This window comes from Humulus lupulus, chromosome 3, assembly GCF_963169125.1.
Source record: "Humulus lupulus chromosome 3, drHumLupu1.1, whole genome shotgun sequence".
Taxonomy (NCBI): Eukaryota; Viridiplantae; Streptophyta; class Magnoliopsida; order Rosales; family Cannabaceae; genus Humulus; species Humulus lupulus.
In genome coordinates, this window is record NC_084795.1 from 64825798 (window position 1) to 64847303 (window position 21506).

General features: G+C 33.5%; 2 protein-coding genes and 1 long non-coding RNA gene across 3 annotated transcripts; 1 reads left to right on the top strand and 2 right to left on the bottom strand.

Annotated features, from left to right (window-relative positions):
* Positions 1–1856: 1856 nt before the first annotated feature.
* LOC133822762 (allene oxide cyclase, chloroplastic-like) lies at positions 1857–3065 on the bottom strand. Its single transcript, XM_062255201.1, has 2 exons — positions 2753–3065; positions 1857–2629 (listed from the first exon to the last, which is right to left on the bottom strand). Exons 1-2 carry the CDS (start codon positions 2982–2984, stop codon positions 2103–2105), a joined length of 759 nt encoding a protein of 252 aa, XP_062111185.1. The 5' UTR covers positions 2985–3065; the 3' UTR covers positions 1857–2102.
* Positions 2553–4409, top strand: LOC133822763 (uncharacterized). Its single transcript, XR_009888027.1, has 2 exons — positions 2553–2640; positions 3898–4409. It is a non-coding gene; the product is annotated as an uncharacterized LOC133822763 (long non-coding RNA).
* Positions 4410–18663: 14254 nt separating this feature from the next.
* On the bottom strand, positions 18664–19020 carry LOC133824264 (ATP synthase subunit beta, chloroplastic-like). The gene has a single exon (XM_062257133.1). The coding sequence runs from the start codon at positions 19018–19020 to the stop codon at positions 18664–18666; it is 357 nt and encodes a 118-aa protein (XP_062113117.1).
* Between the last annotated feature and the right edge of the window lie 2486 nt (positions 19021–21506).

The window sequence follows — 21506 nt, forward strand, 5'->3', positions numbered from 1 at the left end:
CATCGATATGCATACAAGTAACATTATATTATAATATAATTCTCATAAATATGCATAAACACACTTAATAGCGTAATTAAGCAATTATGGCCCTCCCGGCCTACAAATCCAGCCGCTAAACCACACTAGGGAATCCGGGGCATTACAACTTGTCCGTGGCTTTGGAGATGAAACGGCTTAAGGCGGGTATCCGCCCGGTCAGACTTTGCACATCCTTATGCTTCCAGGGAGAGGGCATATCAACCAGTGCCTCGATCTTACCCGGATTGGCTTCTATTCCCGGAAGCTCACTATGAAGCCCAGGAACTTCCCGGAGGCCACGTCGAAAGTGTATTTCTTGGGATCTAGCTTCATCCCGTACTTCCGAATGACTGCGAAAGCTTCGGCCAGGTCGTCTGAAAGCTTCCTGGATGTCTTGGACTTGACCAGCATATCGTCGATATAGACTTCCATGTTTCGCCCCAGCTAGGCCCGGAACATTCGATTGACAAGCCTTTGATAGGTTGCCACGTCGTTTTTCAGTCCGAAGGGCATGACCATGTAGCAGTATATTCCCTTGTCGGTTTGGAAACTGGTGTGCTCCTGATCTGCCACATGCATGGAAATCTTATTGTAGCCGGAGTAAGTGTCCATGAAGCTTAAGATCTCGTACCTAGATGTCGCATCCACCATTTGGTCGATCCGGGGAAGCAGGAAGCAATCCTTCGGACAAGCCTTGTTGAGATCCGTGAAATCGATGCACGTTCTCCACGTTCCGTTCGGTTTCGGCACCAGGACGGGGTTGGCCAGCCACACGGGGTATACAACCTCGCGTATGAAGTTGATTGATGACAACTTCTCTACTTCCAGCTTAAGGGCCTCGATCCTCTCCATTCCCAAGGGCATGCGTTTTTGGCGGATCGGGGTCACGTTCGGGTCGATACTCAACGCGTGGCAGATGATAGTCGAGGCATATCGAGGCATATTGCCCAAAATAATTCTTATGAACCCATCAAGGCACATACTATATTTTAAGTTCTATGCCTCTATCGAGGTCAATCAAGGACAATCGAGGTATCCATTGGACATCACTGAATGGGGGTTTATCGAGGTCCATCGAAGACCATCGAGCCTCGTCGAGGTATTAACATCCTAACACTATCGAGGCACGTCGAGGTCCATCGAGGACCATCGAGCCTCCATGCATGCAACCCATCGAGGCCTATCGAGTTTTATCGAAACTCATCGAGGCAGACAAAAAATCCATAAAAAACGCAGGAAGTATCCAAAATTCATTGCGACAGTGAAAAATTACAATGAAATATGAAGGCATACACAGATCTGTTCGAGATAGCACAAGTAATGTAGACAAACAAGTTTCCTCACAAAATATAACAAATATATACTTACTCATACGATTTTTGCCCCTAGATCCGAAATCAAAAATGAAGTTTCTTGGCTTGAAATGATTCACAACTTGCCCTTATATCTGAAATCCAAAATGAACTCGAAAATTAGTAAAGATTAAGATAATGGTGGATAGCTTTTTTTTTTGTGTATGAAAGCTTGAGAGATAGAGAGGAAAAATGTAAGAGATAGAGAGTGAGGACTATGAGAAAAAGATAAGGAAAACTTATGTAAAGTATATTTTAAGAATTTTGGGGAATAATAGGATAAAAATAAATAATAAACGAATTCCGACATCATCATCATCACAATAATAATAATAATAAACGATTTTTTTCTTTTTTTTTAAAAAAAAAATCAGATGGTTGGGTATGCAACGTTGAATTCCGGGTTCCTGAGTCTCGAATGATTTCGTTGGAAAACAATGGATGGCATATATAAATATATAGATAAAAACCATAAACGAAAGGTGAAAAATAAAATATAGGACCACATGCATGTCTTCTTTGACTTTTTATTTTATTTTATCCTTTCTTAATAAAAAAGTTGACTGTGAAAAATTATGCAATATAGCATAACAGAGCATACCTTAATATATACTTGATAAGTCAATCAAACATAAACTCTTAATTATAATAAAATCATGATCAGGCAACATTATTATGTAAAAAGAAATTAACTAATCGCTTAAACTCCTTGTAGTTATTCTTCATCTATCAGTTGGTGAAGTTAGGAATAATGGCATGAGACTCCCCCGCCTTGGCAGCCGGAGAAGGCTCCACTTCAGGCGACGGCGCCACTGGGGACTTCCCGATGAGCTCCGTCGGCAAATCAGGAATGCCCTTGAGGTAAAACGTGTAGAAAATCTTGAAGGGATACACCAGCTGCCGGAGCTTGACCTGTCCGTACGCCCCCTCGAACACCCCGGAGCCGCCGGTGACGGCCAAGTAAGAGTCCTCGTACGACAAGTAGGGTCCCTGTACGGACAGATGCCCGTAGTCGCCGAAGTAGAAGCTGTAGATGGCCTCGTACCTGTCTCCGCGTTTGTCGGGCACGTGTTGGATGAGGATGCAGATACCGGAGGTTATACCTAGACGCTTCCCCAAGTCGCCGGAGTAAATCTTGTTGGTGAACGGTACCAGGTCGCCGAGCGAGTTGGCCGGTTTCTGACTCAGTTTATGAAGGACCGGGCTTCCCCTGTCTCGCTCGTTGATCTCGTACACGTGTAACTCTTGAACTTTTGCTGTGAAAAAGGTAAAGATAATAAGAATGCGATCTTCTTTTAATATGGTATATATATGTGTGTGTGTGTATAGCTATGTAACAATTAATAATAAATGTGAAGGTCATGAAAATCTTTACTTACTGGGTCTAGAAGAGTCGGGTGATGAGGTTTTCTTCTTTTGGAAGAAAAAAGATTTTGTAGTGAAGTCGCTTGATCTACTTTTTGGTGTTGATGATGATGAGAGTTTAAGAATGGGAAAGGAATTTGACATGTTAAAACCCAATTGTGTTTGAGTTTGGGAAGGTGAACGACAGCTACTTTGGCTTGAAATTCTGAGTGGCGATGTCGTTTTGAAAGAACTTGTGGACGCCATAGGTTCAGGTGGAAGTAGCAGCAGCTAGTATTGGAGAGTGAAGATATTGGAGATGGAAAAGAAGAGAAGCAAATGGGGAATTATAAAACAAAGGGTGTTATTTGAGGGTTTTTTTTCCTCAAAAATAATTCATTTCATTTTTCTTTTTCATTTATATAGTTTTAGAATTTTATTTTTTCAAAAACTAAGGTAAAATTAAGTATAATTTTTTGTTTTGTTTTTGAGTTAAATATAATTTTGTGTTTGATATAGCAAATATATATTGAGCATATACCAAATATTTAATGAGTTATAAATTAAAATTATATAATCGAATTTCCGAAAAAGTTAATTAAAATTAAATTCTTATTACTTTATTAACACAAAAAAATGTATTTTATCAAATAAAAAACCTTAAATACTAAAAAAGTATACAACGAAATAAAATAAAATAAAAAGTTAATAGGATAAAAAAAACAAAACTTGCTCTTATTGGTAGGAGTGTGGAAATTTTTTGACAATCCAAGTAATATTTTTGATGGATTGCTTGCGAACCCGACAGATCATGACTTTATATTAAAAATATGAGAATAGTCATATAGATCTGACAATAAAAATGTATATGGAGCCAGAATATTTTATATTTGTGAAGAGTATATAAATTAAAAGATATGAAACATAATAATCATAGGGTCAGGCTTTGGTGCGGGCGTTTGGTGCGGGCGTACGGAAAGCCTGCACCTATGCGACTCTTTTCTCCACCTTTGATTTTGATTGAATAATATACAATAGGGGATACACATATTATACGGTGGTCGTTTATGCAGTTTATAAATTCTCATAAGTGAGTTTTAGCTTTTTAGGTTTATATTATTTGATTTTAATAATGTTATTTAATTGGTCTTTTTTCGAGTATTGATATTTGTCTGTACAGATACTGAACACCAGAGAAATCTTCGACCCAACGGCGGAGGTAAGGTTTGCTCGATGCTCTAGTTTAGTCTCTCCAAAGCTCCCGGGCCCACCACAGACTCAAGCCGATACCGAGAACGTGTCCACCATTGAGTGACGAGAAGTTCTCTGTCAAATCATGTGTCTGCATGTGCAATGGTGCTCATTGAAGTGGAAAAGCCAAGGGGTGGTGGCTGTCGTCGAACGGAGGCCGGAGTCATAGAGACTGTGGTGTTGTGTTGTTGGTGGCTTGACCGTTGATGGAGGAGAAGACCAAATATCTCAGTGGTGCTACGAACTTCACGTCAAAGAATAAGCATGTTTTTTCAAGGGAGGAAGGTTGGATTTCGCATTGGAAGAATCTGGGTGTTTCAACATTAAGGAGGAAGTTATTTGAGGTTTTTATTCCATATGCTACTGGTTGACATTGGATTGATTTATTAGAAGTTATTGATTTTATTCGAAATTGTAATTTGGTTTAGAAAGTGGGTTCCAGTCACTGATTTATTTGGGTTACCGTCACTGATTTATTTGAAAACAAGGGCAGAAAGTATAAAATAATAAAGCAAAAAAATCTAATACATCCACACTTGTTATAACACTTATCAAAATGGGGCCACAACTTACTGTCTCCACCAATCAAACCTCAGCAAAAGAGTAACGCCCGCACCACAGATTTTTTCAATAATCATATATATCCGAAAAGGATACAGCTTGCATCACCCATTCTTACAAATATAAAAACAATCAAGTAGTATTTAAAATCAAATAAATGATCATGCTGATGTCTTCTCACATTTTAATAATATTATTCATAACAATAATGTAATAAGACAAATTATACGGTATGATTTTATTAAACTGATCATCAGCTACTACCACGTGAAGGACTGTCTTATCACCTTCACCTACTTTTCTTTTTCTTTATTGAGTTTATACTTTCTCGGATTGTGTAATTTTGTTTTATTACCTATTATAACATTCTTTTTCGACATTTTGATAAGATAAAAGTATAGTTGGATAATAATGATATGATAAAATAAATAATATTATATTTTATAATGGTTGGGTAAAAAAAATGACATATATCCACTTAGTTATTTTTATTGTTATTTAAACTTGAAGAACTATACTTTCCGACGAACTTATGTTGTCGGTTATTCTATAGTTCTCTTTTACTTTGATATTACATAAGGATTTTTTTTATACAATAATGGAGTTTCGCCATTGTAATGACCTAACTATTTCTATGACCTTGGACCATTAGATCTACTATACATAGCTACTATTTTGGGAAAGATACATAAGAAATAATATAACTTTATTAAATATCAAAATATTGTATCAAATACATAATAATAGAAAATATAGCATAACACATAATATCCTATCCTATTTTCCTTACCAATATACCGGGATGATGAGAACAAAGTCGGGATTTTGGAACACTCCTAAAAGCCATAATATAGAGGTGAGTATACTAAAGAAAAGAGATGGAAAGAATAAACTACACCATCGAAATGATACTTACCAATGAAAACCTTAAGTTCGAAGAACTTAGATGCCTAACCAAGAATAGAAAAGACTGAGTTAGGATTTGAGTAGAGAAGAACTATAAGAATCAATACAGAAAGGAACTAGAATTAGGAATACCTTGAATGCTTCTATGACCGAACTATACCTCGAAACCGAAATACACTATAATCTTACTTCCCAAGTGTTTATTAAGCTTATAATGATTAAGCTTATAACCTCAATCCAAGTGTTTATCACTCTATAGTCTCACTAGCACATGGAAGGCTATGATCAATGATTGAAGAATGAATGAAAAGGCTTGGTGCTAGGTCCTATTTATAGAGTTCTAGGAATAAAAATCTTCTTTTTGGCTTTGAATAAAAATAATAAATTTAATTGAAAATATTTGAATATCCTTCAGCCAAAGGCTTAGGAATTGGTCAAATTTTTCAGAGAGATTTAAGGATTCAAAGCTTGATTTTTAAAATAATAAAAATAAATAGAATCCTAACTTTTAATTCCCTAAATCTCGTAACTCTAAACTCCCCTGCAGTAAAATCAACATATCTGGAGCTGTAGAACTCTGATTTTCACTCTCTTTATACCGTTAGAAAGCTAATTCAATTATCTACAACTTTATAGAAATAATATTTTTCTAAATTGATAACATAACTGGGTCAAAAACAGGTCGAAAGTTACAGCACCCTAAAGTTACAAAAAATTTATTTAATTATCTAACATAATCCTCAAATAAATAAAACTATGGCAAATACCATGCTCCTATCAGATTTTAGTGAAGACTAAGTCTTATATTTCTCTTATTTTATCATTAAAATAATAATTCCTTAATAATCATACATATGCCAAGTATCATATTCCTATTGGATCTCTCTAAACCTTAGGAATAACTATGCTCATGACAAGTGTCATATTCTTATTAGCTCTATCTAAACCTTAGGTTATAATAATTATCATATTAATAACCAGCAATATTATTCAAACCTTATGTTATAATTAATATTCTTAAACTATAGGTTAAACTTATAAAATCCATAACTATTGCTAGGAGTTTCCAACTAAGTCCCGGCTTGAACCAAAATCCATAGTAATGAACATACTACTACTACTACTACTGCTGCTGCTGCTGCTAATACTGGGACTCTACAGCCATTATGAATCATCTCTTTCGTTTTTATTTCATATTTTCTTATTTATAGTGAGGAGTTTAGGGTTATATATAAATCATGGGTCTAAGCTATTGGGATTTGCCCGTAAATAATACATACATCATTATAATAACACAAATATAGTTATATTTTTATAAATGACGACTCTAACTCATTTGCTAATTCTATTAGCATAAATAATTTGTCTTGAACGAATAGGCATAAACAGATCATGATGCACGACCAAGTGTCTCTGTTAGCGAACCTTCTTGTCTCTGTTAGTGAACAGGAATGGAAAAATATAGCTGTTAGCGCTTGGTAGTTGGCTTTGTGCTTTGTGAGATTAGGAATGCTACTAGTCTTGTTCATCATAACTTTATAATCGCCATTTTTGAAAACATCATAGATGCCCAAAAAATGGATATAACACTTCCTAGGATTACATTAATATTAGAATAAATAGTATTTTTGCCCCCCGAACTATAACTATTATAGATTGTGCCTCCCGAATGATTCGCAATGTTAAAAATTCCCCTTGAACTATACATATTATTGAAATATGGGATTTCTGTTAGTGTTGGCGTGGTTTTTCGCCAACAGTGTATTAAGAAATAATTATGTAGATTATTGCTTAATAAACCGTAATGAAAAATAAATGATTTCACTCAAGAACACATAAATTTTACGTGGTTTGGTGGTTAAAATCCACCTAGTCCACGAGTCTATATTATTACTGTTTCTATCTCTATTTTGGCAGATTTTTGGCATTACAGAATAATGGTCCCCCTCCCTGTCCAATATTCTCAGTATTTATAAGGGAATTCCATAGACAAGTTTGGGTAACCGCGTGAGTCAATCACACATTTACATAATTATTACATTTAATACATATACTTCCCATTTATAATGGGATATGATTTTATCACAAAGTAAATGTTCTCCTAATATCTGGGACATTAAATATGACAGCCTGGTCATAAATAAACGCATAAAAGGACCCGAGTCTCTGGGGATCCGCGGGTGTGCAATATATTAGAATTACCACGAGCTAATTGTCTCCTCCAAGCTCGTGCTTAGACATCTATTTTAATATCCTGAGCTCGTGCTTCACGACCTTCGTATCCCTTGCTCGGGTTAGACCCAGGGCGCCTAACACCACAGGTGACCACACGAAACCCGAGCTGTCCACGTGCATAACAATCAGATATCACTCCCATGCTATGTCCCCGTATATTTATTTGCCAGTTGTACCCGAGCTAGGTGAATAAACTTGGGCTGAAATTAGGGTACAATAGTTAGATTTCGTCCTAGGTGGCTAACAGATTAATGATGTGACATTTTCTCAGTTGATGTGGCAGTGTCATGTGTAGAATAATTAACAATTTCCCCCCGAACTTTGACCACTACCAAATTGTGTCATTTTATTAAAACTAATTTTAAAAAATTCATTAAAATAATAATTAACTCCTTAAAAATTAAAAAAATATATATTTTAAGAGATTAAGAAAATAAACAATACTAATTTCTAATTAATTAAATAAATTTTCAAATATTCAAAAATTAAAATCCTAATTAATAACAAATAACTTTTTTTTTTTTACTTTTTTTACAATATAAAATAAATATATCTTAAAATAAAAATTAAAAATAAATAATAAAATAAAGTTTTTTCCCATTCGTCCTCCTCCTTTTAAATTAAATTTTTTTTATTTGTTTAAGCCATTTGTCCTTTGTCCTCCTCTTTAATTAAAATTTTTCTTTACTTTAGTATTTATTTTAAATTGTCATTCTAAAATAGATTTATTTTATATTGTAAAATAAGATAAAAGGATGTTAGGATTAATGCCCTAAAAGCATGTAAAGACATTTTATTGGTTTTAAATAAAAATATAATTTTATTATATTTGAATATTATAATTATTGTTTGAATTAATTATATAATAATATCAAGAAAACACCATATTCATTCATGAGAATATGATCTTGTATTAGTACGAAAGTATTAAGATCATATATAACGAATAAAATAGTCAATAGCATATTAAAGTAATGAATCTTTAATGTATGGTTACTAGTACGGTTTGCTAAGCATACAAGATGCAAGTAATCTAGATTCGGATTACTGATGTGGATAGACATCTTAGTAAATGTATTGTATATAATATAGATTATATATGACAGACCGATGAGACTTAATTATCTATATAAACTTGTCATTTGACGTAAATATTTAATTCTTGTCATAACAGATGATAATTTGTAGATCAGTCTAAATCCTGAGTATTCATGATCTCCTGTTTATGTTTATTGGATCTTTTGATTCACTCGTTATGGTCTCTTAGAATAATGAGGCTAATGACATTTGTTTTGGAGATTCAATATCATAGATGGCTCGGAATGCGAATTACAATATTGGAATCCATGCTATCCTAACGAATCGAATATTAGTTCCCTTAAGGGTTGATTATGGAACTGAATAGTTATTGAGCTCAAATCTATAATTAGATTATAGCGTAATTATCCGCTAGTGAATTAATGATACTTAAGGATCAAGAGGTAATTAGAAGGGTAAACGGTAATTTTGACCAGCTCTAATTAATGAACTAATAATGGAGGAAAAAACTACATATATTGATTATATTAATGGACTACTAGAGAAAACTCTGTGAATATAATTCTATACATACTTAGAGTGAAATTCCATATTTATAGTGGAGTAATCATGGAATTAATAAATAAGATTATTAGATTAAAGATTTTAATTAATAATTTGGTTTATTGGAGCTTTGTATTATAGGTCCATAGTCCCTTGATCACATATGTCCTACATTGTCAAGGATAAGGATGTCAAAAGAAAGATTTGTTAAGAGAATTGACTAAATTGCAAAAGAATTAATTTTCCAGGGCAAGTAAATAATTATTTGGTAATTATGGGTAATTGATTAATTGTGAATTAATTAATTATTTAACTATATAGTTTTTATTTTGAAAAACTATAGGTTAAAATTAATATTAATCTTGTTTGAATTAATGTAAAGAGAGAAAATAATAAATATCTTATTTATAATATGATATTTATTTATTTAATTTAAAACTGATATATTGAGATAAAGTTAATTTTGAATTAACTGATATTTATGTTGGAATAAATATCTTGTCTTAAAAGTTGATTAAATAAACAAATGAGAAAATTAGGGCTACCTTAATAGGGCTGGGCGACACACACTGTATAGTACAGTGTGTGGCGCCTAGCATCAGGGTTTTTATCTTTGGGATTTAAATTTTGAATTTCAAATAAATTTGTTTAATCATTTATTTAATTATTCTTTTTAAATATGATTTAAATATATAATTAAATGAAAATATCTAATAAGTTTTAATTTGAATTATATAAAGATTATTTAATTATATTAAATATCTTTATAAATCTGATATACGTGATATTCAGAAAATAATGGTTAATCAGACTCTCTCTCTAAAGCGATAGTTTTATCTAAACGTGAAAATTATTCTAAACATTCTCTCTGTCAAAACTCTCTAGATCTCATGTGTTGAGTACATCTAGGGAGTCACATAAATCAACCTTTTAGATTCTACGTGCCCACACACGTCCTTGTGTGTTTGAGGATTGGTTTGGAAGATCAGTGTGTGAGATCTCATAACACTTTATAGGAAGATCGTTGATTTATACAAAAAGACTCAAGGACATTTGAAAGGCTACAAGAGGTAATCACTGATTTATTTGTATGTGATTTAATATTTATATATGTATATGATCCTGGCTGGTATCAATATTTATTAAAATGGGTCCATGTATTCCGCTGCGTACCTTTGATTTGAACATTTAATACCATCAATTGGTATCAGAGCAGTCTATACATATATATATATATATTAAATACTGTCTGGGTTTCTTGCATTTTTATATGTGTGTGTGGTATGTATATTGAATGAATGGATATGTTCTTTGAATGTATGGTTGAATGATAGATCGTTAATTATATAGTGCTATTAGGTTAGGAATTTATTATTTTTCTAGATCTTGTGTAAACCAATAAAGGGCATTTGATTTTTTGTAATTTTATTTCTTGAAATTTAATTGAAAAATCTGTACACAAAGAAAAACAAGAGGAGTCGAGCCATGCACCAAAGAGGCACACGGCCCGAGCCTCTTGCAGCGGCACACACCAACCTCGTGACTGCCTCACCCGCAGGTGCACCCAGGCCCCGAACCTCCACCTTCTGCCACGTGCGCCAGACGCACCCCAACTCTCCTGCTCCCAGGGTACAGCCCCGCGGCTCCCAACGTGTAGCCCCGTGGCTCTCTGCGTGCAGCCCCATGGCTCCTAGCGTGCACCCAACACCCATGCACATGCGCACCTGCCTGCCTCCCCGTGCGCTAGGCTCTTGGCCGAGCCCTTGCATGCCAACCTGCCACCCACCCGAGCCCTTGGCTCCTTGTGCCGCCAGCCCTAGGGCACCAATCTTGGTGCCCAAAACCATAATACCTAAGTTGTTATAAAATATCTTTTATTTAATTAATTTTTAAATTATTTGAATTTAAAATTTTAATTATCTTATTTTATTTTATTAGAAAATAAAATATCTTTTAGTTGGTTAAGATATTTTAATATCTTTAAGTTTAAATAATTATTTTAATTTTATTATTTAATTATTTAAATTCAACTAAATTAAAAAGATGAGAAAAATAGTTATTTAATTAAAAGTTAGTTTTAATTAAATAAATTAATTAGAAAATATGTTTCTAATTAATAAGTTGGGCAAAACAAAGTTCTTAAAGATTAGCATGAAAGCCTAAAGGAGAGGAGGAACATTCTTGGAGAGTCTTGAAAGCTACATAGGCTTAGATTGTAATTTTATTTCTAATTTTTTCAAAGGGTTGTAAATCTTAGAAATACCCATTAGTACTCAGGTCATCATTTATTGTTTATTTAATTATTTATTGTATCTTTTTAAATAAATGTTAATTTATGTTTGATTGATAACATGATCATGCATTAGTCAATTACATGCCATTCATGAAACTCCACACAGTTTCTCATTAATCATGCATCTTTTAGAAACATGATTATCTATGATTGTCCTATTTGTTTATATGAATTGTTTTTGGTGAAATCAATTTCATGTAAACTACTAAGTATTAAATTAGTTAAAACTTGGTAACTCACACCATAATAAAGGCAATAGTTTTTATAGGACTTTAAGATAACTAACTTTATGTAAAAAGCATTTTAGTAAAGTTAGATGAATGTAATGAGTAATTATTTAGATCACATTAATTATAGAACACAAGCTCTTTTATAATTATGATTTTTGTAATTAATTACATTCACGCGGTTATTTTTAAACTAGTAATTAATTTGGAATTAATTGATTAGTTTAATAAAACACATATAATTTTAAATAGTAAGTGGGAGAAGGTGAACATCTTAATGTGACCTATGGTCTTCATTTTTAGTACAACACCGTGAGATATGAATAGGGCCTCGAGGCGGCTTTGTTTCTGTCCCCCTAAGGAAGGTTTCTAGACATATCAATACCAAGGTTAGCTTCTTACGAAGATAGGAGGAAGTGATGTATTTTAGGCTTGATCGACCATAAGGTGACACTCTCTAAGTTAAGTCAATGAAATCTGAAATAATGGGTTACACTTACAAAGATGTAATTAAGCTTTTGCAGTGGATAATTACATCTTGACCAAACTAGCGATACTTTATATTTAAAAGAGAAAATAAAGAGTTATTTTAAGTTTTAAATTATAAAGATAAGATTGTCTTATAAGCTATTTGAATTTAACTTGGCCGACCTTAAGGCGACACTTTATTTGTTGGGTAGTTTTATCGTGGAAACGTAAATGTTAATTTATGTGTTTTAATTGTTTCATTCATGCATCATGTTTACTTTCCAAGACATTGATATTTTTCCAAATTATAATATTATTGTGTTTTATTTTCAGTCATAAAATGTTGCCACCCAATTATTTTCCTATAACGTGCCCGGTAATGCATAAAAGGATTGATGATCATATAAAGAAAGTAAAAATGACCGAAGAGGATGAAGATGGATGGGTGAATTCAACCTTGTTCGTTTTTCTGGCCAAAAATCTTAACATATCTATAATGATAAGAGGCCTCCTCTTGTACCATCAAGGGATGCAAGAAAAGAGGAACATGAGAAATGTGTTGATTGGATGAGATCAAATCACATGGCAATATTTTACTGTCTTAGTACCATGGAAGAGAAGCTAAGGAAAAAGTTTGAACATATTGAATATGCTTGTGATTTGTAGGATGCTGCCTTTGAGGATTTACAGACAAGTCTACAATCACGAAAAAGGTAGATATGATTTACCTTTACATTAGACTTAATAGTGGATTATGATACATAAAGTTCTAAATCTTTGATTTAGAAACTACAAATCATATTTTTTGCTATTTGTTTTCTTTACAAACACTTGAGCGATCAAAAGGAACTTGCAGATGAAGACAAAAAGTTGAAGAGGAAAAGAGGAAAATCATCTAGTTCAAGAAAGTGTTAAAGAAAGTCCATTTATTTAATATTCTTTAGTTTTATTAAAAGAAAACTTTACTGTTGTTTGAACAATGTTTAGTTCAATTTTAGTTAATTTGGGATTTTATTGCATGTAATAACTTTAGGATATTTTGTTTATAATTTGATTATTCTTAAATTTTTTCTTTAGACATGCAATTGAATATTGGGACTTTATCGCTTTCATTAAAATGAATGAACACTCAATAATTAAAAATGATTTAAAGTAGCAAAACCGCAAGGTAACAAAAGACAAAAAGTTTCAAACGAGGATGACACATATCTTTGGAATCTTAGACTTGGTCATATAGGTCTAGATAGGATACATCGGTTAACAAAATATGGACCTTTGAGAGAACTAATAGTTGGAACTCTTCCGGTTTGTGAATCTTGTCTAGAAAGTAAAATAACCAAACGTCTTTTCTCAGCGAAAAGCAATAGAGCCAAAGAACTTTTGGAGCTCGTACACAGCGATGTCTGTGGTCCAATAAATGTACAAGCAAGAGGTGGGTATGATTATTTCATCACTTTTATTAACGATTACTCAAGATATGCTCATACTTACCTAATGCTTAGGAAATCTGAAACCTTTGGTAAGTTTCAAGAATTCAAAGCTGAGCCTGAGAAGCAGTTAGGTAAGACTCTAAAGACACTTCGATCGGATCGAGGTGGAGAATATTTGGATTTAGAATTCAAAGATTTCTTGTTGGAGCATGGTATTCTATCCCAACTCACAGCACCAGGAACTCCACAACAAAATGGTGTTTCTAAAAAAAGAAATAGGACCTTGTTGGACATGGTTAGATCTATGTTAAGCTACTCTTCACTTCTTCTCTCATTCTGGGGATATGTCCTTCAAACGGTGACGTACATTTTGAATGTAGTCCCACCTAAGACCATTAGCAAAACACCACTGAAACTGTGGAATGGAAACAAACCTAGTTTGCAACATTTCCGCATTTGGGGCTGTCCTGCTCATGTTCTTAGACCTAAATCAGGGAAACTTGAATCAAGGTCAGAAGTTTGCATTTTTGTTGGCTACGCTCTAGAAACAAGAGGTGCTTATTTCTATAGTCCCAAGGATCAAAAGGTATTTGTTTCAACAAATGCGACCTTCCTTGAACATGACTATATGAATAATTATAAACCTCAGAGCAAGGTTGTATTATGGGAACTCACAGTTGATAAGATTCCATCACAATCATCTTCATCATTAAATTATAAACGATAAACTGAGGAAACCATGATTCCTGGAAAAGAAATCCCGGTGCAACGCCGTAGTGGGAGGATTGTGAGACAACCTGTTCGCTACGAACATGATTCACATGTCCTTGTTTCTAATATAGACAAGGACGATCCATTAACCTTTAAAGAGGTAATGGATGATTCTGAAAAGGAGAAATGGAAAGAATCCATGAACCAAGAAATGGAATCAATGTATTCCAATTATTTCTGGTGTCAGGCCCATAGGGTTAGTGATGCACACGGGGCGGGGAATTGGCGGGGAGTGCTCCCCCTGTCCTCGTCCCCATTTATATTTCTAATCCCCGTCCCCGCCCCATCCCCCGCTTATTTCCCATTGGGGACGGGGTGGGGAATCCCCTATTGGGGCGGGGAATCCCCACGGGGAACCCATTTATTTAAAAAATAAATTTTAAATTGTAAATTATATGTAAATAAAAATATTTCACAATATTTATTATTTAAAATATTAAACACTATCCTAAATAAAATTTAAAATATTAAAAAATTTACTACTATACTACAAAAACACATAAAAAAAATACAAAATATATAAAAGATTAAATGGGGCCTCATCGGGGCGGGGAGTGCTATCCCTGTCCCCGCCCCATTTAACATTGGGGGATTGAAAGTTATCCCCGCTCCGTTCCCCATTTAGACGGGGATTCCCCGCCCCATTAGGGTCGGGTCCCCGCAGGGCCCCGTCCCCATGGGGAAAATGTGCATCCCTACATAGGGTGTAAGTGGATATACAAGAAGAAAAGAGGTGTAGATGGAAAAGTAGATACTTTCAAAGCGAGGCTTGTAGCCAAAGGTTACACTCAAAGAGAAGGTATTGATTATGAAGAAACATTTTCTCCTGTGGCCATGCTCAAATCCATTCGTATCCTCTTATCCATAGCGACTGCCAATGATTATGAGATATTGTAACTGGACGTCAAGACAACATTTCTGAATGGCTATCTTGATGAAAGTATCTATATGGTACAACCATAAGCGTTTATAAAGAAAGGGGGAGAACAAAAGGTGTGCAAGTTGCTGAAATCCATTTATGGATTAAAGCAAGCATTTAGATCTTGGAATATCACTTTTGATGAAACAATTAAAACATATGGCTTCGAGCAGAATGTCGACGAAGCATGTGTGTATAAATACATCAAAGGAAAACTGGTGGTTTTCTTAGTTCTTTACATTGATGACATTTTTCTCATTGGGAACAATGTAGAGACATTGTCAAAGGTAAAGAAATGGTTAGCTGAAAAGTTCCAAAAGAAAGATTTGGGCGAGGCGAGCTATGTTATGGGAATCCAAATCCTAAGGGATAGGAAGAACAAGCTCTTAGCACTTTCTCAAGCTAATTATATAGATAAGGTGCTTAAAAGATTCTCTATGGAGAATTCCAAGAAAGGTCAATTACCAACCAGACATGGAATTGCTCTCTCCAAGGAACAATGTCCCAAGACACCTCAGGAGGAAGAGGATATGAGAAAGTATCACTATGCTTCAGCAGTTAGGAGTCTGATGTATGCTATGGTGTGTACTAGGCCCGACATATGTTATCCAGTTGGGATTGTAAGTCGTTCTCAATCAAATCCTAGTTTGGAACACTGTATTGCAATAAAGCACATTCTCAAGTATCTTAGGAGAACGAGAGACTATAGCTGGTATATTCAAGGGTGAGCTAAATCCTACTGGATACACTGATTCAGATTTCCAATCAGACAAAGACAGTCGAAAATCGACATCTGGGTTAGTGTTCACTCTTGGTGGAGGAGCTGTGGTCTGGAGAACCATTAAGCAATCTAGCATAGCTGATTCAACCATGGAAACCGAATACATAGCAGCTTGTGAAGTAGCTAAGGAAGCGATTTGGTTGAGGAAGTTCTACACTGATCTGGAAGTTGTTCCAGATATGGATAAGCCATTAATCATGTATTGTGACAACAGTGAAGCAGTAGCTAATCCCAAAGAACATAGAAGCCACAAGAGAGGGAAGCATATAGAAAGGAAATACCATCTGGTAAGAGAGATTGTACACCGAGGTGATGCGACTGTTATGAAGATAGCATCGAAACAGAACCTTGCTGACCCATTAACCAAGACACTTCCTGCAAAGTCGTTCATGGGTCACGTGCGCAATATGACATTTAGGGAAATGCCTCGCTTGATTTGAGGGAAAGTGGAGGATTGTTAGGATTGATGCCCTAAAAGCATGTAAAGACATTTTATTGGTTCTAAATAAAAGTACAATTTTATTATATTTGAATGTTATAATTATTGTTTGAATTAATTATATAATAATATAAAGAAAATTCCCTATTCATTCTTGAGAATATGATCTTGTATTAGTATGAGAGAATTAAGATCATATATAATGAATAAAATAGTTAGTAACATATTAAAGTAAAGATTTTTTTATGAATGGTTACTAGTACGGTTTGCTAAGCATACGAGATGCAAGTAATCTAGATTAAGATCACTAATGTGGATAGACATCTTAGTAAATGTGTTGTATATAATAGAGATTATATATGACAGGACCGGTGAGAATTAATAATCTATATAAATTTATCGTTTGACATAAAGATTTAATTCTTGTCATAACAGATGATCATTTGTAGATCACTCTAAGTCCTGAGTATTCATGAACTCATGTTTATGTTTATTTGATCTTTTGATTTACTCGCTAAGGTCTTTTAGAATAATAAGGGTAACGAATTTTGTTTTGGAGATTCAATATCATGAATGGCTAGGAACATGAATTACAATATTGGAATCCATGCTTTCCTAAAGGATCGAATATTGGTTCCCTTAAGGGTTTATTCTGGAACTTAATAGTTATTAAGCTCAATTCTATAATCAGATTATAGATTAATTATTCGCTAGTGAATTAATGGTACTTAAGGATCAATAGGTAATTAGAAGGGTAAAACGATAATTTTGACCAGCTCTAATTAACAAACCAATATTGGAGGACAAAACTACATATATTGATTATATCAATGGACTACTAGAGAAAGCTCTGTAAATATAATTATATAAATACTTAGAGTGCAATTCCATATTTATAGTGGAGTAATCATGGAATTAATAAATAAGATTATTATATTAAATAGTTTAATTAATAATCTGGTTTGTTGGATCTTCATATTATAGGTCCATGGTCCCCAGATCACCTCTGTCCTACACTGTCAAGGGTAAGGATGTCAAAAGAAAGATTTGCTAAGAGAAATGACTAAATTGCAAATGAATTAATTTTCTAGGGCAATGAAATAATTATTTGATAATTATGGGCAATTGATTAATTATGAATTAATTAATTATTTAACTATATAGTTTTTATTTTAAAAAACTATAGGTTAAAATTAATATTAATCTTGTTTTGATTAATATAAAGAGAGAGAAAAGTAAATATCTTATTTATAACATGATATTTATTTATATAATTTAAAACTGATATTTTAAGATAAAGTTAATTTTGAATTAACTGATATTTATGTTGGAGTAAACATTTTGTCTTAAAAGTTGATTAAATAAACAAATGAGAAAATTATGGCAACCCTAATAGGGCTGGGCGACACACACTGTACAATATAGTGTGTGGCGCCTAGCATCGAGGTTTTTATCTATGGGATTTGAATTTTGAATTTCAAATAAATTTGTTTAATCAGTTATTTAATTATTCTTTTTAAATATGATTTAAATAGATGATTAAATAAAAATATCTAATCAGTGTTAATTTGAATTATATTTTAATTAAATAAAAATTATTTAATTATATTAAATATCTTTATAAATTTAATATACGTGATATTCAGAAAATAATGGTTAATCAGACTATCTCTCTAAAGCGATAGTTTTCTCTAAACCTAAAAACTATTTTAAACATTCTCTCTGTCAAAACTCTCTAGATCTCATGTGTTGAGTACATCTAGGGAGTCACATAAGTCAACATTTTGAATCTTACGCGCCCACACACGTTCTTGTGTGTTTAAGGATTGATCTAGAAGATCATGGTGTGAGATCTTAGAAAACTGAATAGGAAGATGGTTGATTTATACAAAAAGACTCAAGGACACTTGATAGGCTACATAAGGTAATCTCTGATCTATTTGTATGTGATTTAATATTTATATATGTATATAGTCCTGGCTGGTATTAATATTTATTAAAATGGGTCCATGTATTCCATTGCGTACCTTTGATTTGATCATTTAATATCAACAAAGGAAAAAGTATAAAAAAATTATTTGTTATTAATTAGCCCCATGAGCTTTGGCAATGTTGTTGATCAATTCCATAATGAGTACTGTTTTATCTACTCCAATACCACCGAAGAGTCCTATTTTTCCTCCACAACAATAAGAAGCTAAAAGATATTCTACTTTAATTACTATTTCAAAAATCGATAATTTTGTATCTATTTGTATAAAGGCAGGTGAAGATCTATGAAGAGGAGACTTTGTGCGAGTATCTACCAGACCTAAATTATCAACTGGCTCCCCAAGTACATTGAAAATTTCTCCTAGTGTCGCTTTGCTGATTGGAACACTTAAAGGAGCTCCTGTGTCAATCACGTCTATTCCTCTCATTAGATCATCTGTAGCACTCATAGCTACAGCTCTAACTCGACTTTCATTTGTTGACCAACAGTTAATTTTTTATGAATTTAATTAATATTTTTAAGAAATTTTTTATATATTTTTTAATAAAAATGACACAATTTGGTAGAGGTTAAAAGTCTGAGGGTAAAATTACTAATTATTCTACACATGACAATACCACATCAACAAACATAATATCACATTATCAATCTGTTAGCCACCTAGGACAAAATCTAAGACAACTATCTTATTTCAGTTACGTGTATAGTTCAGAGAGAATTTTTAACATCACGAATTATTCGGGGAGCACGATCATATAGTTGTCATAGTTTGGGAAAAATATTATTTATTCTTAATAATTAAATCACATTTAATTAATTATGAATTATTTTATAATTCAAATAAATAATAATTAAAAACCAAATTACCAAGCACTGCTACTTACAACAATAAGCATGCGTCCAAGAACTGTACAGTTACAGTGCCTCACCATCTGGTAAGATCTGCTTGATCACTTTAAATTATTATTCAAAATAAATTATTTGAATAATTATAAATTCTAATCCAATTAACATCATCTAATATTAATATCTTATTACTACTATACAATTAATTATTTGAATAATTACAAATTTAAATTCAAAACCAATTTGAATTGTCAGATAATAAAGGAAACATAATTAATTATTTATTATTTTATAATTGTAAAATGATTAACTTATTCAATAAACTAATCTTAATTACCTCATAACTACATATGTGCCCAAAAAACAATTTGTTTTTGAAATATGACCCATATACTATATTTTATCTTTTTTAACTTATAAGTTGAATAATATTTATAGATCTAGTTTGGGACCTATAGTCCTATAATTCCATTATGAAATAATTAATCTTATATAATAATCTCAGTGTTATTCTAAAAAAAATATGAAATTGCCCACTCTTGCAATTATTGACTATGTTAATAAGTATTAATAAAGTGTCTATTAAGATAATCACTTTGTACAATTCATTCATTTATTTATGGTTTATAATTAAAGTTAGTAGAAATTACAGTTTTACCTCTTTAACTGTCTATTTATCTTTAACTACCATTATTCAATCTTCAAGGAAGAATGTATGGACTACATATATGCCTATCATGTCCCTCATTCCATGAATATATAAAGGAAATTTGAGTATTAATGCAATAAGTGACACTATATTTAAAAAATACCCTATCCCTATATGACTCTCGTTTTGGTGCTACTAATGACGTTACTACCCAAAATACCCTGGCATAATTTTCTCAAACTCTCCGTATTCTCTCCCAAATTCCCGAACTAAGCAAACTTTGAAATTGATAAGCCTCGATTGAATCCGTAGAACCCAACCTTCATTGTCTTCCACGAACAAGGGCTCCCAAAGGGTCGGAGTTGACGATCGGAGAAGGGGAAGGAGAAAACGTCGAGCAAGCCGACCAAACTTTTAGGAAACAACCCCAAAGAAAGCGAAGATGAGGGATTTCGTTTTTAATCTGCAATATGTGTATGTGCCTGGTTTTTTTTGTTGATTTTTGTTCATAGAATAGATCGGGGTTGGGGAATGAAGAAATGTAGGTTTTTTTCGATATTTTTCATGCAACTCGATAGAAATCGATAGGACTCGATAGTGCATGATAGGGACTGGATTTGACTGTGCCTCGATAGGACTCGATGAAATTTTAGGCTTATAGAAATTTTAGCATATATCTCGATAGGAATCGACAGGACTCGATGATATGGGCTTTAGGATTTTTAGGGCCTACATCGATAGGACTCGATGATACGGGGCTTTGGGAATTTTAGGGCCTACCTCGATAGGAATCGATAGGACTCGATGAAACGAGGCTTTGGGATTTTTAGGGCCTACCTCGATAGGAATTGATAGGCCTCGATAGGACTCGATACTACGAGACTTTGGGATTTTTAGGCCTTACCTCGATAGGCCTCGATAAGACTCGATAGTAACCCGATGATATTATTCTTTGTGATTTTTTAGAACCCACCTTGATAGGCCTCGATAGGACTCGATAGTTTCTGCATCGATGAGACTCGATAGGCCTCGATAGTAACTACCTCGATAGTGACCAGATTGTTTTACATTTTTAACATTTTTTTTTTCCAGATGCCTGACCTTATTGTACCGTTGGAGAAGCACTTTCCTGGCCATGTCACTTATAGGGGTAATGCCTACTTGGATACCCTTATAGAGCAGTTTCAGAGGCATGGTCTTATTGAAAGGGCACAGGCATGCCCGTTGGGACAGTTCTTTAAGGCGAAGCCGTTTAGTTTTTCTGGGGTTCTGCTGCATCAGCTAATGTTGCGTAAGGTAGAAAGCAAGAAGCCTGAAGAGGGTCAGTTCTACTTGGGCAACACTCTGTGTAGATTTGGTATTGCAGAGTTTGCCCTAGTTACCGGGCTAAATTTTGGGAAATCACCGTCCCCAGATGAGTTGAAAAAGCATCTTTCAAG

What these genes read in the sequence shown, in the direction of transcription:
- LOC133824264 (XM_062257133.1), bottom strand. Translation starts at nt 19,020, where the DNA reads ATGAGTGCTACAGATGATCTAATGAGAGGAATAGACGTGATTGACACA.
- LOC133822762 (XM_062255201.1), bottom strand. Translation starts at nt 2,984, where the DNA reads ATGGCGTCCACAAGTTCTTTCAAAACGACATCGCCACTCAGAATTTCA. An exon ending in ACCCGACTCTTCTAGACCCA is followed by an intron (nt 2,630 to 2,752) that starts GTAAGTAAAGAT and finishes CCTTTTTCACAG; the next exon opens with CAAAAGTTCAAGAGTTACAC.